The 16736-nt window shown below is 32.8% G+C and overlaps 3 protein-coding genes across 3 annotated transcripts in view; 2 read left to right on the forward strand and 1 right to left on the reverse strand.

The window, feature by feature from the left end:
* Positions 1–388: 388 nt before the first annotated feature.
* On the forward strand, positions 389–2332 carry LOC106100048 (ATP-dependent RNA helicase glh-1-like). Its single transcript, XM_013278783.1, has 3 exons — positions 389–1458; positions 1562–1854; positions 2145–2332. Exons 1-3 carry the CDS (start codon positions 666–668, stop codon positions 2283–2285), a joined length of 1227 nt encoding a protein of 408 aa, XP_013134237.1. The 5' UTR covers positions 389–665; the 3' UTR covers positions 2286–2332.
* A 502-nt stretch (positions 2333–2834) lies between these two features.
* Positions 2835–10242, reverse strand: LOC106100049 (RING finger protein 212B-like). The gene is made up of 8 exons (XM_013278784.1): positions 10002–10242; positions 9867–9931; positions 9670–9789; positions 8600–8729; positions 7654–7763; positions 5172–5249; positions 3373–3467; positions 2835–3018 (listed from the first exon to the last, which is right to left on the reverse strand). Exons 1-7 carry the CDS (start codon positions 10105–10107, stop codon positions 3375–3377), a joined length of 702 nt encoding a protein of 233 aa, XP_013134238.1. The 5' UTR covers positions 10108–10242; the 3' UTR covers positions 2835–3018; positions 3373–3374.
* Positions 10243–11524: 1282 nt separating this feature from the next.
* The window catches only part of LOC106099976 (transferrin), a 12298-nt gene continuing 7086 nt past the window's right edge, over positions 11525–16736 (forward strand). Inside the window, exons 1-4 of the mRNA XM_013278673.1 lie at positions 11525–11630; positions 12630–12732; positions 14279–14418; positions 16586–16704. Of these exons, the coding sequence (XP_013134127.1) occupies positions 11555–11630; positions 12630–12732; positions 14279–14418; positions 16586–16704 (438 nt within the window). The 5' untranslated portion in view covers positions 11525–11554. The remainder of the gene's footprint in view (positions 11631–12629; positions 12733–14278; positions 14419–16585; positions 16705–16736) is intronic.

A 16736-nucleotide genomic window follows, 5' to 3' on the forward strand; every position in this document is an offset into this window, starting at 1 on the left:
TGTTATTCGTGTCGTATTTAACTGTGTTTAGGAATCTACAAACAGCTAAGTTCTATAATACTTAATGAGTCTTCGCGGTTATCAATTGAAATTAGGTGACTTATAAATGGTCAATTCAAACCAAACAATTAACCTTACAGTGAGCCCTCGACATATATTTTCGAGTAAGAAAACGTGAAATCGTTGACTATGACACAAGGCCAGAATATGGAAAAGAATAAAAAACTACAAACATGATCAATTGATACATAGTTTTTGTTGAGAAAATTATATTAATTTTACGAGCAAGAGTTAAAATCTATTTTAGCTTAAACTTAGTTATGATGTTCCAGAAAATTCTATAATAAAAATTATTACAAATAAAACGTGTCACCTATACCAGCTTTCGCAACCAATGCCCCACTGCCGCCGCCAATGAACTGGAAAGCAAGGTCTCTGACCGAATCATTGTGATTTAGGAGTTACGTTTTCATTTCAATTATAAAAGACAATACCACAGGAAGTGTACAACTTCCACGCTTCGAACCCTAAAAGTCGAGAAAACTATCACAGTTTTAATCCGCGTAAAATACCAACTTCGTTCCACGGTTGTTGGGCCCAGTATAAATGATCAACGCAATTCTGAAATGTCATCAGTCGAACTGTGACGGTAAACCATTAGCACGATGTTAGTAACAGTGTTTATACTTGCGTTTAGTGCATTGGCGTGTGGACAGGATATGAAAAAAGTTGAGCTAGCCGAAGAAAAGACGCCGTACGATTATGTGAATGAACGTTTAGACGCTATTGGAATGGATGCACGTTCTGGATTGCCATTATCAAATTCGTACGAAGTGGAAGAAAGTGAAGACTACCCCGAGGCTATCAAAGGTGCAGCGTCTAACGTTTTGAATACAGTTACTGGTGTTGGTGGTATTGGATTGGGCCAAGGACTAGGTTTTGGTGGTCTAGGACTAGGAACAGGGATAGGTCAAGGAATAGGTATCGGTTTAGGTGGTGTTGGAGGTTTAGGCGTCGGTGGTTTCGGGGTTGGAGGAATTGGACTTAATAACGGAGGAATCGGAGTCATTGGAGGACAAGGCATTGGTGCAGGCGGCGTAGGCCTGCCTAACGGGATCGGTTATATTAACCCCGGACTTGCCGGTCTTGGAGGATTTGGAGGTATTGGGGTTGGGAATGGTTACCTATACCATCCTATCTTGGGAGCTGCCGGAGGTGGTTATTTAGATAAGAAAGCTTACGACGCTGCGCAGAAAAAGGACGCCGATGAAAACATTGAAAAGGTAGAAAAGAAGGTAGAGGAAGAAGCGAAACACGGCCAGGAAGGATTCCAGCAGGCAGCAGAAGCGGCAAAATCCGAAAAAGGAGAATCTGGTTTCTACAAAGGAGAAGAGGCGAAAAAGAAAGCGGCCGGAGATGAGAAGTTTTACGAAGGTGGACAGAAAATCGATAAACAAGGTAAGAACTTTTATTTGTTAAGGAAACTTTCCCTTGATTTCACCAATCACAAAAGTGGAAATCACATATATCATATTGATCTTTTTTTCAACGTTACAACCAGGTGCTAACGAAGAACATGTCAAGAAAGCAAAGAGTCATAAGAAAGGTCACGTGAGCAAAGGATTCAAGACCTCCAGTAGTAAGAATGAGGAAGAAAAATCTGAAAGCTTCTACGACGAGGCTCATGATGAAGCCGATCATAAAGTCTCCGGACAGAACGCAGGTTCATTCGGAGAGCAGTCGCAGCATGGATTCAAAGGTGCACATGAAGAGAAGGTACTCGATGCTAACTCGCAAGGCAAAGAAGGTCACCACTTATCTGAACATAAACTTGACGATACTAAAGCTAATAAGGTAAGATTCAAAGATAACCAAATAAATAAATCTTGTAGCTAATTTATATTATATAAATCTTATTAATTATTATAAATGTGAAAGTTTAGAAGGATGGATGTTTGTCAGAGTTTGTTGCCTAAACGTCATAACGTATCCCGATGAAATTTGTTTCATTTCACTGTTTTTTTTTTTAATTCCACGCGGACGGAGTCGCCAGCGAATGCTAGTACTTCATATTTGTACCGCGGTTTTATGAATTAATGTAGTCTCATAAAAGACACAGGATTAATTCGTGTCTGTTTTTCTAGGGCGAGTTTCTTCAGAAAGGGTACAAAGGTGGTGCGGAACAATTGGAGAAGTTTAACAACTTGGGTGCCCACTCTATACACGGTCATCAGGAGGCATCCGGGGGATACCAACAGAACAAAGCTATACTGCCAATCCATTGACGAAATACCATCCATACGAAAACCTGCGATTGTTTTGTTACAACTGAGTGAATAAAAGAATGATCTTCAGTTTGTTTGTTTTTTCTAACTAATATGATTACTAAAAATACCACATTTTGGCATTTAAAACTGTTGGTTTTACACTTTATTTAAAAGAACAGATAAAACAATGGACAACAGTGAGGCGGCAAAAAGTGTTTAAACACTATGCATTCCATGAAAATAAGGACCCCATAAGGCGATTCGTTATAACTTTTTAAAGAATACTTATTGTTCTACAGATGAGTTATGTTTTCTGATAAAAACTCGTCTTGCTAATTTATGTTTGTTCCTGGTACGTACATCTTTTCTTACATTATTGACCTAAAGTTCGGTTCCTGTTTATTTTTAATAAAAATATCATGGGACTATAAAAAAGTCTCCTTAAAGAGACCGCGAGAAACATTTTTTTTGATTAGTTTAGTTTGTAAAATTTCTTCGCTAAAAACTATTAAAAAACACAAAGAAGCAAATCAATTTATTAAACCTTTCGGTAGAAAACATGCATTAATAGTTTAATAAAAACGAAATTATTATCCTTAAAACTAAAACTAAAATCAATTATTTGCTTAATAGTTAAGAAACACACTAAATATACTTCTTCCAATGAAGTCCTTGCAGAATACAGCATTTCTTAGGCAGGCTGTCTGTAAAACTACCATTAGAGTTGTACCCCGAATCGTAATTTTGATTCCTAGAATATACCACAAAAAACAATTAATAAGAAATCCTACCATAAAATTACCGACAAGCATCAAATCTTCGGGATAAAATCATCAAAACGGGTTCTTATTTCATATGATACACGAAATAGTCCTTTAAGAAATTAAAAATAACGTCTACTACAAGTATCTGAACTCTGTTCACATTGGAACTCAGATCTTCAGTTTAGATCATAAGTCAATCAACTCAATGCAATAACCTCTATATTAAAGACATATATGTCTCTATTTTTTCAAAATAAATGAAAGGGATAACAACACATTTTTGGTCAGTGGCATATATGCTATTCGCAATGCAACGCAAGCTTCTTGATGTTGTTTAATACCGTTAGAGATGCTTTAAAAAATTGATGTACCCGACGGACTCCTGCGTGGGCGGAGTGAACACCGTCGATGATATCCTGTTAGAAGTGCTTGATCTCTGGAAGAGAAAGCTAAAGTGAACACTGGCTTATCATCAGACAGTGATATTCACTTATCTACAATTCCATCTCAATTTCAATCTAACATTATAAATACGAAAGTTTAGATAGATGTTAAAATTTGCCGCGTAAACTACTGAAGGAATTTCGATGAAATTTGGCATAGATGTAGAGGATAGTCTGGAAAACAAATAGGATTATACTGTTTTTTTTTATTTCGAGAAGACGTAGTTGCGGACTACAGCTAGTAAATAATTAAACTAATCGGAAGCATTTTATAGTAAACTTTAGTTTGAAAACCCCTTGCGATATACTCGTAACTCTTTAGATTGTAGGACTTTAGACATTTAATGAAATTTTGTAAATGTAAAAAAACAATACAGGAAAATCTCTAAGCTTAATAATTGAATAAAAATAACAAACTCATACCGAGTTCGGTTGAATCTGTTTGCAAAAACTCTTCAAACATTTTGACATCGGGAAAGCGAACCCATGCTATGAAATTCTAATGAGATATTTTTTGTACTTCTGTCCTTTATTTAATTCATGTTTCACATTCATTTGAAGAAAAACAATGTTCAAAAAAACGTTAGATGTAAATATAGGCGCATTTAACAAAGTTTGTTTTTTTTATTTCAGAATAGCTTTCGACGGCGACTCAGTTCGCGTGAAATTAAAAAAAAAAATTAAGTAGTTCTGTGTGCTCTTCCAGACTGACCTCTATGCCAAATTTTCTCTAGATCCGTTCATCCGTTTATGGTACAAACTCTAACAAACATCCATCCATCTAAATTTTCGCATTTATAATATTAGTTAGAAGTTAGATTTAAAGGAAAATGTAGTACAATTTCTGGTTAAATATCACCTTTCGTCTAGTTATTCCTATTCTAATAGTTATTCCTATGCTTACGTTACTTTTCTATCTCATTGCCATTAAAAATAATTAACCATTACGATCGTAATTTAAATTGATTTCTCTCTTATCTGACCAGTCTATTTTATAACATTTGAACTAAACCACCTTTAAGTCTCACACCGATATTTATATGACGTAAAAGAGATAACTTAAAAATAATTTAAATTAAGAATGGAGTAGGAATCTTTACTGGAGACAGATATACATTTTAAAACAGTTTAACTACTCAAATTAAATTTAAATACTTTTTTATCGTAGGTAATAACAGTTAAGTGGCAAATACCGAAGAAATCTATCTCCCATCATGTATATTGTATGGAGTTTTTTAAATTTGATATTTATTTAATGAAACTTTGAAATATATATGTGATACATTTATATAATTTTCATGAAATAAAACTGTTTATATTTGTATAAAATACTAGCTGTTCCCATGCGGCTTCATCCGCATGAAATTATGAAAAAATCATTTTATTGTTTACATTTGTCAAATTATCAATTGCAAATGTCAAAATGACATGACAAACAATTGCAATCGTACTTCCTTGATGTTGGCAGCTTGTAGCTTATGGTCCCTTTCCCACATTGGCGTTTATATCCAATTTATTTACCCCCCTAAGTTCAATAGTGTGAAAATATATAGCCTAAGCCTGTCGTAAGTGAAGGGCTTCGTATTAAAGATAGTGTAATTCAAAAATATGCTGCGATTGCTGACATCTTACGCCACAAAGTTGTGTGTGTTTACGCTTATTATATTAGTATAGAAGTATATATCGATTATGTTTACCTGACTTTGAGCACCGCTACTGATAGATCGATTCCTGCTTATCCTCGCTGGGGTCACGAGGTTCGACTGATAAGTTTGCTGTCGGAACATCACTCGCTGTTACTATACGTACATTTATTTGTAACTGGGGATTACCCGGCGATAAATTTAACCCATTAAAGGTTTTTTTTTCAACATTGTTTATTAGTGAATTAGGCAACAATGTCAAATTATAAAAACATTCAATATTATCTTTTGTTCGTTTGATTGCTATATATCTTCTTATTGTGAGTTCACGACGCTTAAAAATATTTTAACACGAATGAGGGTTTTTACAAATTTTAAACATTTCATACTTCTTCTCGATGACTAGTAAAATTTTAATCAATAAATCAAAGCTGATGTTAATGATAAATGATAACTTAACATTATCAAACACATTGGTAATCTTATTGACTTGATCTATAACTTATTTTTGTGGATACAAAATAATTACTTCAATCACATTTTAGACAGTAAACTTAAAAACAGCTAAACCTCGTCTTTTACATAATAAAAAGAAATTAAACCGTTACAATTTCCAAGCTATCTTACTTTATAATCTGGAATCTGCGAGTTTGGCAAAGAACATCCGAGCGAGCGCCTCGAGCTATATTTAAGGCAATATTTAAAGCGTATAATCTGCTTACTGCAGGAATTCTGTTTAAGTCGTACAGCTGCAGCGACACAGCTCAACTTAATCCACGTCACTTTAACTTACCGCGACAAGAGCACGGCCAATAAACAGACGGAATAAAACGATACTCAATTTAAACACAATACTACAACTTAACTTACTCAAACTTTATTTATAACTAGCTGTTCCCGTGCGACTTCATCAGCATGAAATTATGAATATTTTATTTTATTGTTTACATTTGTCAAATTGTCAATAGCAAATGTCAAAATGACATGACATGACACACCTTAGCAATCTTTCTGATGGTCTCATTCCCACATTAGGATTTTTATCCAAAAAATTTACCCCCTAAGTTTATTGGTGTGAAAATATATAGCCTCAATCATAACTTAAGTGTAGGGCTTTTTATTAAAAGAAGAATTGTACAAAAATATGCTGTAATTGCAGAGTTCTTAAGCAACAAAGAAGTGTGTGTTTACGCTTTATTATAATAGTATAGATAGTATAGGTGACTAAGTAAATTGTTCCTACGGAGGGTTTGCAGAGTATGAACTGCTCTTCCATACATCTCTATCAGCTATCATATCTGTGTACTCATATAATATATTTACAGTTTCATCAGTCTTTTTCTACCTTTATAGCCTCAAGTTATTACAGTAAAGTTTAGTTAAAATATTCAATTTTCACGTTCGTGGGACAAAGATAAGGAAAAAAGTATAAGATAACTTCAGCTATACCTTAAATCATAATTAATATAATCAACATTAAAAATAAAACGCTTTAAAAGCAATTGATTTTGAGATCGAAAAAAATGAAAATTACATTATATCCAGTGACCACAGCGTATAAAACATTTCGGTTGAAAAGGGTCGCATGTTTTATCGATCTGGGATGATTCGCAGCGGAAAATACGTATCTTATGGAATGTGAAAAAACGAGGTCACATTTTTTCCCCTTCACTTAACGCTTTGTCCTATTGTAGGGTAATACTATTTGTATCGTTAACTTAAGTTAGAAGAAATATAAAAGAAAAGCGGTTTAATCATTCTGAGTAAATACAGGCTGTTGTCGGGAACAAAATCGACAAGACGAGGGTAGATAATGTCAGTTTTTGTGTACGATGTGCAAAAATTTTGCGGAGGAGGCGTTAAAAAAACCCTGAACAGTATTATGGTAATTCAGAAATTGTACATGAGATGAATTACGTCCATTATCCATGATTTGGTGCTTGAAATTTACAAATCCCTGTCAAACACAAAGGCATACAGTCGGAATCAAGCGGTGTTCGGATTATACCCAACCGTCACCACGCTCTGTCCCCACGTGGGGACAGATGAGAACAATAAATTTTATCCGTCACACCTTTTGCGACGAGGGGACGGTTGGAACTTATTTTACTTCATAACGGTTCCATCTGTCCCCTAATTGGTGATAGTGGGTCTAAGGTGGGACGGATGAAACGTTTTATTCTCACGTGGGGACAGAGCGGGGTGATGTTTGGGAATAATCCCGGTGTTCCACCTTAAAAGTTACAAGCGTTTGAACATTTTGAAACAAGACGCGGAACAAAAATCAATATAAAGCACCTTATAAATGTCTGTACGAAAAAAATCGGTTAGTAATGGATAGTTTCCTTTTATTATTATCCCTTCATTTACCCCACTTACTGCTTATCTAATAAGTTATTTGTACGGAGTTCGTCTCGTTGCAATGATCAAGGCAATTTTTCCTGAAGTGGAAAACCGGCATTTGGCACACCGGGGCAAAGAGTATTCTACCGCCAGAGGTGACTACTTAAAAAATAATTATAGATTATACACTCACACTATAAGGGGTGCTTTTCGCGGTGCGTTTGTATGAAGGAGTAGACTGCAGGAAGCCGGGAGATAGATTGTTGCTCGGAGATATTGGAACATTAAACGGCGATAGTTGCTCTGAAAAACAATTTTAGTAGACAGTCGTTAAGAAGCCACTAAGGAAGCCCCTTAATGTAGATAGACAAATCAACAAGACTATTTATGCACTGCGTATATGGTATTTAATAGACTTGGAATTAACGTATTCTAAACATAATGCGATATTAAAACTACTTTTTTTATTTTTACTAATGTAATGTATGTAATATCTTGTACTTTGTGTATGTTAGTCGTAACATTGGGTATAAAGGTAGAATGTAAATATTTCCTAATTGTTGAGTGCAATTTTTTGGACATAACTTCAGTCTCTTTTTAATTATCGCAGGCAACGTTGGGCGGGCGAATTCATTCCAGTCTGCCCTACTTTCAGAGGTCACAAGCCCCAGCCGGATTATTCTAACGGCAAACAGATCAATCCTTATATTACCGTTTAACTTTCAGACTGCAATGAAAGTCACTCTAGAATTAAATCTAATAACAATTTGAAACAATAACAATTACAAAGATTGATAAATCGAATTATTTTTTATCAGAAGTCGTAGCTGAGATAATCAAATATTTTCAAGTAAGTTTCAGAACGGACTTTAGAAACAAACAATTTCGATCATCAATTCATAATGGTCGGTTTCGCGACGTAATCAACAATCGAATATGCGTTTTCAAATAAAGCTTAACATTTTCGATGCTACAGTCATATGCTGCTAGTTCCCTTTGAAACGTAAAAATGGCAATGGCAATAAATGTGTTAAACTAGACAATTATTTGTTTTTTTTTTCATATCGTCCAGTCTTTATCCTGTATAATCTTTGTTAAAAAGCATAGACTTTCAAATTATTTATTTTAATTATACTTACTTGTCTGATTAGCGAGCTTGGATTCCAAATGCTTTATAATTTTCTGGTACTCTTTCATTTGTTTGTGTTGCTTCTGACATAACTCCTGCATGCGTTTGAGTTCCGTTCGCGCCGTATAAAACTTTTTATTCTGTTGAAATGAAGAAAAAGTTGAAATACTACATCTTAATTAAATTTGTAATATATATTTCTATAATAATTACTACTACTAAAATATCGCTTTAATCGATAAAACTTTAAAACTATCATATGGGAGTTAAACTCATGAAAAATCTTATTTTCTTTATAACACAGACTTTCGGTTATATAACTCTAACCGCACCCGATTTTCGGATGGAAAAATTCGACGCTACCTATATGCACTCCTTAGTTATCCCAGCAAAGTACGCAGTAAAATATAAATTAAAACAGTATAATTACATTGCTACATTTTAATCGAACTAGCAAAAGCCTCTGAAAGGGGACGTGTTAATTACGCATTAATTAACTCCGCGCTATGTAATCAAATGAAGTTCTAATTAAAGCCTTAGTGGCAGATGAATATCGTTTGTATACAATTGCTTATTGTTTGATATATGTGTTGCTCTGTTTAGCATAACATAAATAGAGCAATACGCTGCCAGCTGTTTGAACTGAATCTGATATTAAATCAAGAAATCTTTTAGTTCAAACTCGAAAACAATTAACACAAACTTTTCTATTATCAATTGACCAATGAATAAATGAATAGTATTTTACGAAATGTCAAACTATGTATATCAAAATGAAATCTGTACTAAGAGGAAAGATTTGTTTTTTTTTGTATGTAATTGATTCACGTAAAAACTACTGGGCCCATTTAAAAAATTCTTCCACAACTAGAAAGCTACTTTATCGGTGAGTAAAATATGCGACATTTTATAATATCACGTCGACGAAGTCGCCAGCAACAGCTAATAATTGATATTCCTAACGTTAAATTGTTTAAACTTTCGTGAGACATTATCTATTAGATGGTGGAATCGGACGATAATACGTGATTCAAGACATATTTCTTAGTTTTGTTGCTAAAATTAGTAGAAAAAACTTACCGATTGTAATAAGAATGATAATAACCTTCTTCTGTGTTGTTTTTGAAATCGCAAAACTTCCCATGACTTTTTTATAATTTCTTCTGGATCGGTAAAGTAATCTTGCACTTCTGTATTCATCTAAAATAACCTTAGTTAGCAAATATGTTTCGATCACAAGCATTTTTTTTTTCAAACACATTGAATTTATTACTTACATCGGGTTCTAATTTCATCGTAGTACATGGAACTCGGCAAATAAAACAAGTATTTTGTGTTGCATCTAAAAGTAATACAAAAACATAAAAACTAAAATTATAACCTAAAAGTATATTGCTGAATTTTTTACCAACCCTTTTCCAGGCATATGTTGCAAAACATATGACCGCATGATGTGAGATGCAAAGTAATTCTTTGTTCTAACTGCATAAAACATTTATTACAATGAATCCAATCCATTTTAATGAAATTTCACAATTAGACCACCATCACTGTTTACTAAAATATTTTGACAAATCACCAACCGCCATCTTTAAGTTCTTTAGAACAATCACTTACGAGCTTCTTACATAACTCTTGTTACATTCATAAACAAAGAAAAATAAAGAAAATTAAATGCCAAATATTTTAGAAGTAGAAAAAGAATTTATAAATTTATTACAACATTCAATATTAATTTACTTTATTTTGAATAAAATCTTTATTTTTAAAATTAAACGCTGTTATAAAACACCTTTTAATTTTTTATTCTTTTTTTTGTAAACGGCCAGGTTTATTCTCTCACTTACTAAATAGGTTTTATCTGTGATTCGAAGAAAATGAAATTGACAATAATAAACGTTTTAATAAATAAAAAACTATTATTTTGTTTCTGTTTTTTTTTTTTTTATTGTTATGAAGTTTAACAAAAACATTAATTTAAAGCTTAATATGTAATACCGAACATATGATAGTCCTTTAAAAATACATGTAACTTGTATAACTTGTATCATGATACTCTTGCGGTTTTTATGTTAAATTAATATTTTTTTCTTCAACACAAATAGAAATAGCTAAATGAAACATACTATAGTATTTATCATCAGTAATAATGTTAAAGAAAAAAAATCGCGTAAATCTAGCTAATGTCATAACCTAAAAAAAACATTTGTCATACCATCCAATTATTTCAACAAAACCGAAATACCTATCTACCACTGTTTTTGTAAACGTGTTTCTATAGTCGAAGCCTGTAAAATTATAAGAACAAAAGTCACCGCATTACTGGCAGCTAGCCAACTTGTCGACATTAGCCACTTTATAAAAGTTTACAAACAAATTATTCTATTGATCCCAATAGTGCTTCCTACTATTAACTTCTATTAAACGAATTGACGACGATAAGGAAAATTTAAACAAAAAAAAAAAGATGATGATGTAATCTGTATTTAATGTTTAATTTGTCAAAACCTACATTTCAACAACAGGCATAAGTAAAATGTGTTTCAAAGAAATTGCGTGAAAGTGCAAGTTAGGAATATTGGATTCTGTGTTAACTAATACACTATTTTTTTTTTTTTCAGAAAAAATAGGTGAAATGTTTTAGTACTGTTTGTCGTGCAGAAATACAAGTTAAAAAGATGCATCTTTGCAATGAAAATCAGGTACGAAAGTAAATCATTTTCTTGATCTGCTTTAGAAACATTCTTTGCCTTTGCCTATCTGCTAAATCCATAATCTAATCAACATATGAACGATATACCTCGTTAAGAAAGAAATATTAATTACGTCCCACGGACCTATAACCATCTTCCTGTTTTTACTGGCCTGCCTAGGAATCTATTGACAAAAGATAAGATCCCTATATAAAAGAGTTGTTGCCGTATAACTGGCCAGTTGTGTTTTATTTCGGCCGCGGCTGGTCACGATGGCCGTGACTTTGAAATATATCCTAGTGTGCGTAGTTATAATCTGTGCAAATGTCAAAGCAGATAAATCCACATGTATGTTTTTTTTTTATTTAAAAAGAAATAAAAATGACTTTTTATTTATTTGTACTTTTACTTTATTAAAAATTTTTTTTGAGTACATTTTTATATCGTTTTATAGTCTGTAAATATGTTTAAATCTAACCGAAATACTAGATTCGGAAAAATAATAAAAAAATATCTGGAAAGGTTTTCGTTATTTCAAATCCAATTCGGGGTTTAAGAACCCAAAACTTACGTATAGTCCTATAAGTAAAAATTATTTTAAGTTGTAAAATACTTGTTACCTTATATTTGATTTTAACTCAAAAAAATATGATTTTTAACTGTAATGCCTTTTGATGTTAAGGAAGAATAACCTCTCCATTCTTCCAAAATGTCATAATATTTTTGCCATTGCAAACTCAAAAGTAGAAACGTCTTTAGTATATTATTTTTTGTAGCATAAGCGATGCAATTTCGTAAGCCGGACAGGTTCGCAATGTTTATTTACGTATACATTTGGAATCAACATTACCTTGAACAAGCTGGTTTCTTTGGCAACTCATGTAAATTCTGTCTCGTTTTAATGAACATAAAGGTAGAGTTCCACGTTGTTCATCTCTATCATTCCGTTTGACAAAGCAGAGACACCAATATGCATTAATAATTCACGGCAGTGAAGTCCTACTATAATACAAATATCTGATAAACATTACATTTGCAATAACAATAGTAATCACAATTAAAAATAAATCGTCTATCAACTTTTTGAACTTTAGCCTAAGATAAGATTTTTTTGTTTATTAAAATTTGTCGATTTTATCTTTTTAAGTATTTGTATGGCAAATAAAGCTACGTTTTCTCTGATAATCGCATTAGCATCTGTAGCAAATGTTTGTGCGATTGCATGTTTTCGAATTAACTTTAGTTACTCGAGAATTTGTGTAGAATAATCAACACTTAGTGACTCTCTTGTGGCTGTACTCTGAGTGCGTCAGTTAGTGGTATATGTACGTGTACTTCAATTTTCAGACAAAATATGCGTACCGAAGCAATACCTAAAGGCCTGCGAGGAGATGTTAGAGGTGCCGACAAAAAGCAAAGTCTCTTTAGAATGTGTCCCCGCAAGAGATAGGTAAGTGATATGAATATTTTACTCTTGTCCTTTGTAATTTTACAAGCTGTTGCCCTCGATTTCTATGCCAAATTTTTATGAGATCCGTTCAGCAGTTTAGACCACAAACTCTAATAAACATCGCATCTAGACTTTCGCATTAATAATATTTGAAGACTAGCTGTTCCCATACGGCTTCATCCGCATGGAATTATGAAAATTTTATTTTATTGTTTACATTTGTAAAATTATCAATAGCAACTGTCAAAATGACATGACATTATGACAACCTTGGCAATCTTGCTTCCTTGATGTTGGCAGAAACTTATGGTCTCTTTCCCACATTAGGGTTTTTATCCAAAACATTTACCCCCTAAGTTTAATGGCGTGAAAATATATAGCCTAAAGCGTGACGTAAGTGTAGGGCTTTTTATTAAAAAAAGAATGATTGAAAAATATGCTGTAATTGCTGACATCTTAGGCAACAAAGAAGTGTATGTTTACGCTTTATTATAATAGTATAGATTAATATAAACAGATTGTAGTAAATAATATAATTAAATAACAAATAACCGTGCGTCTTCACTGCGGAAACAATAGTGGTTGACAAAACTGTATATACCGTAAATACAGATTAAAATATAAAAATAAGGATAATGTTTATCATTACAACTTCTTTTTATTGTAACAATCACTATTCAAGTAGGCATGTAGTCAGTTACCATTTTTCTACGTGCTTAGACTTTAAGTATGTAAGCTTACTTATATCTGTATTTGTTTATCCTATTGGAATATAATCGTAACACAAAGAAGGAAAAATGTTATGATTACAATCGTTTTCCTGTTGTTATTTTTAGACTAGATACTATAATCTATCATCATTGGAATTGTAATAAGCACGTCTAGACGAAGATCTGATTTATTAGGTTTTGAACTTTTAGGAAATCACGAAATTATTATTTTGCCCACACAATTAAATTAAAACGTACGATATGCGATCAGAACGAAATTACCATGAGTTAACTTGTAGAATAAAATATCAAAATTTTGTTAAAAGATCCAACTGCCGCAATCATGGTCACATTGGTCACTATATATTTGCGTAGATTTCTCATCAATACTTCCATAAAAATATTATAAAGAGGGACAGATTTGTATTTATTGTAGGTACTCAAATACTATTGAGCCGATTCCAAAAAATTTTTCACCATTAAAAAGCTACGTTATCAGTAAGTAACATAGGCTGTATTATTGTTTTAATTTCTCGCAGATAAGTCGCGAGCAACAGCTAGTAGTAAATGATATTAAACCGATCACTTATCAACTTAGGCCATGGGTGGCAAACTATTGGTAGGCGTGCCATAAATGACACGGCATAATATTTTAGGCACGTAGACAATCATAAAAACGCTACGAATAAATAGTAGGTGCAACGCGGAATTGACGTGATCATCGCAGTCAAAATTATTTGATGGCAAATCTAAGATCGCGTTAAACATGTTCTCCACCCCTGTCATTGAATATATTAGCAGCAGTGGCTTGACGACTTAACATTTCATTGTTTCAGAGTTCAATGTCTAGGTTTCGTTCAGCAGCGTCAAGCAGATTTAGTGCCAACCGACCCTGAGGACATGTATGTTGCGTCTAAGATGCCTAACCAGGACTTCGTCGTGTTCCAGGAGTACAGGACTGATGAGGAACCTGATGGTATTTTTTTTATTTTAGATTATTGTAGATGATCGAAATATTTGACCGCAGTATCTTTTTGGATTGGTGTACCTTTTTACATTTATACGGAAATAATACGGTTTACAGTCTTTTGCAAATCTGTAATAACTTTGTGATAACCCTAGATTGACAATCTCACTCTTACTAATATAAATACGAAAGTTTGGATGGATGTTTGTTAGAGTTTGTAACCTAAACTCCTGAACGGATCTCAATGAAATTTGGCATAGATGTAGAGGATAGTCTAGAAGGACACATAGGATACTTCATTTTGTTTTTTAATTCCACGCGGACGAAGTCGCGTGCGAAAGCTAGTTTTAATATAAAGCTAAAGTATTGGATATTAGTATTTATTAACCTGTTTTACTAACTAGATTCTGATCTAGCATTCTTAACTAGTTTATAACAAAGTTAATCATAACCAAATCGTCGCGTCGAACGTAAAGAATGTTAATAAACGCTAACGCTATTTACTTGATTAAAATCTTTAATATACATACATACTTGTATTATCTTTACAACGTAGAATAGTGTATTTTATATTCCTGAATTCAAATACACATTTAAATGAAACCAATATTACTTATCAGCTTAATAAATGTTGGAAATTAAATCTAAAAGGTTCCATTTGACTAATAGACCGGGGCTAATCCACGGGGACCGACTTTGATATAGGCCATTAAGCCGATAGAAAGCTTTACATAAGTGAATACGTGTACCTATATCTATATTAAAGTCATCAAAAGTAAATATTTTTATAACCTGATGGAATAAATTAGCAATGCTGTTAAATGACAATACTTCTGATTTAAAAAAAAAATCAACTCATGTACATAAGTCTACAGACTGTAGTGGTCGTCTAAAATCTTGCTAAACAACCATTATTTTATTTTGTAGTAAAAATTTTAGTACAGAATTATATTATCTGTGGTTAAAACTATGGTCAACAAATTTCAATCAACTTTTTCTAATGACACAATCGTAATAAAAAAAAGACCCTATAACTATATCACGACTATCGCTTTCCAAGATATTATAACGAAGCAATATTTTTATTGGAGAAAGCTATAAAAGTGTATTCGAGTACCGAATATTGCTTTTCTAAATATTAAGCAATGTAAATATTTTTTGGTCTATTTAATTGTGATTTCTTTTGACAACTTTCACTTATCGGCCTCTAATATTTTGATGTTATGTTATACATTTAAGAAGTCATATAATATTAATTTAAATGTCTTTCCACATAAAAACTATTTAACTACGTCGTAGTCTTGGACTCCAAAATTCAAACAAAAAAATGGGACCCACCTGCAAGCATTACCTTTCGGATAAAAAAAGAATTATCAAAATCGGTCGAATAGCAGCGGAGTTATGCCGTAACACACATGAAAAAAATAAAAAAAACATACGGACGAATTGAGTACATCCGTCTTTTGGGAAGTCGGCCAAAAAGGGATACTAAATTTAATTACCTTAATTTAAAACGTTAATTATATAATTTTAACATATCAAACTGTTTAAATAATTATTTTCATAGTATAAAAAATGTATTAGAAACTTGATTATGAATATTTCAGTTCTAGCCAAGTTCTTACCACAATAAAGCCTAAGGGAATTCCCCGGTTTTCGACTGAAACCCTCTTCGCTTTGACCCAACCCTCGGGTAACCTCAAATACCTTGACGATAGTATGCATGATAATGTTTTGCATTATTCATAATAAAAGCCTTATGGTCAAAATATTTGGTATAATGCTTACTTACAACTGTTGAATTTGTTTTATAAAGTTAGTAAATTCGTTGTTAATAATTTTGTAAAATACTTACATTTAAAGTATGGGCGAAGGTAAATCATTCTTTCATACTAATGTTATAAATGTGGAAGTTTAGATGGATGGATGGATGTTTGTTAGATTTTGTAGCCTAAACTGCTGAACGGATCTGAAGGAAATTTGGTATACATGTAGGAGATAGTCTGGAAGAACACAAAGGCTACTTGGTTTTGTTTTTTTCAATGCGGACGGAGTCGCGGGCGAAAGCTAGTTAAAGACTATTTTCTATTCAAGTCTGCTTTAAGTCGAATCGATAGAGGTCCTCAATTTGTCTGTACTTTTAAGTAGATATGAAATGAAGTAATTTCTCTTTCAGCGGAGTTCAGATACGAGGCGGTCATTGTTGTACACAAAGACCTGCCCATCAAGAGCTTAGATGAACTGAAAGGATTGAAATCATGTCACACGGGAGTTAACAGAAATGTCGGTTATAAAGTAAGTCTTAATTTTGATAAAAACCGATTCGT

This window comes from Papilio polytes, unplaced genomic scaffold (genome assembly GCF_000836215.1).
Source record: "Papilio polytes unplaced genomic scaffold, Ppol_1.0 DF824080.1, whole genome shotgun sequence".
In the NCBI taxonomy this organism is placed as follows: Eukaryota; Metazoa; Arthropoda; class Insecta; order Lepidoptera; family Papilionidae; genus Papilio; species Papilio polytes.

Excerpts from the sequence above, each read along its gene's own strand:
- LOC106100048 (XM_013278783.1), top strand. The coding sequence starts at position 666 with ATGTTAGTAACAGTGTTTATACTTGCGTTTAGTGCATTGGCGTGTGGA. Across the intron at positions 1,459-1,561 it reads ACAGAAAATCGATAAACAAG|GTGCTAACGAAGAACATGTC; the intron begins GTAAGAACTTTT and ends CGTTACAACCAG. Across the intron at positions 1,855-2,144 it reads ACGATACTAAAGCTAATAAG|GGCGAGTTTCTTCAGAAAGG; the intron begins GTAAGATTCAAA and ends CTGTTTTTCTAG.
- LOC106100049 (XM_013278784.1), bottom strand. The coding sequence starts at position 10,107 with ATGGATTGGATTCATTGTAATAAATGTTTTATGCAGTTAGAACAAAGA. Across the intron at positions 7,764-8,599 it reads CAAGCTCGCTAATCAGACAA|AGCAACTATCGCCGTTTAAT; the intron begins GTAAGTATAATT and ends ATTGTTTTTCAG. Across the intron at positions 3,468-5,171 it reads GTAGCGGTGCTCAAAGTCAG|AGATCAAGCACTTCTAACAG; the intron begins GTAAACATAATC and ends TTTCTCTTCCAG.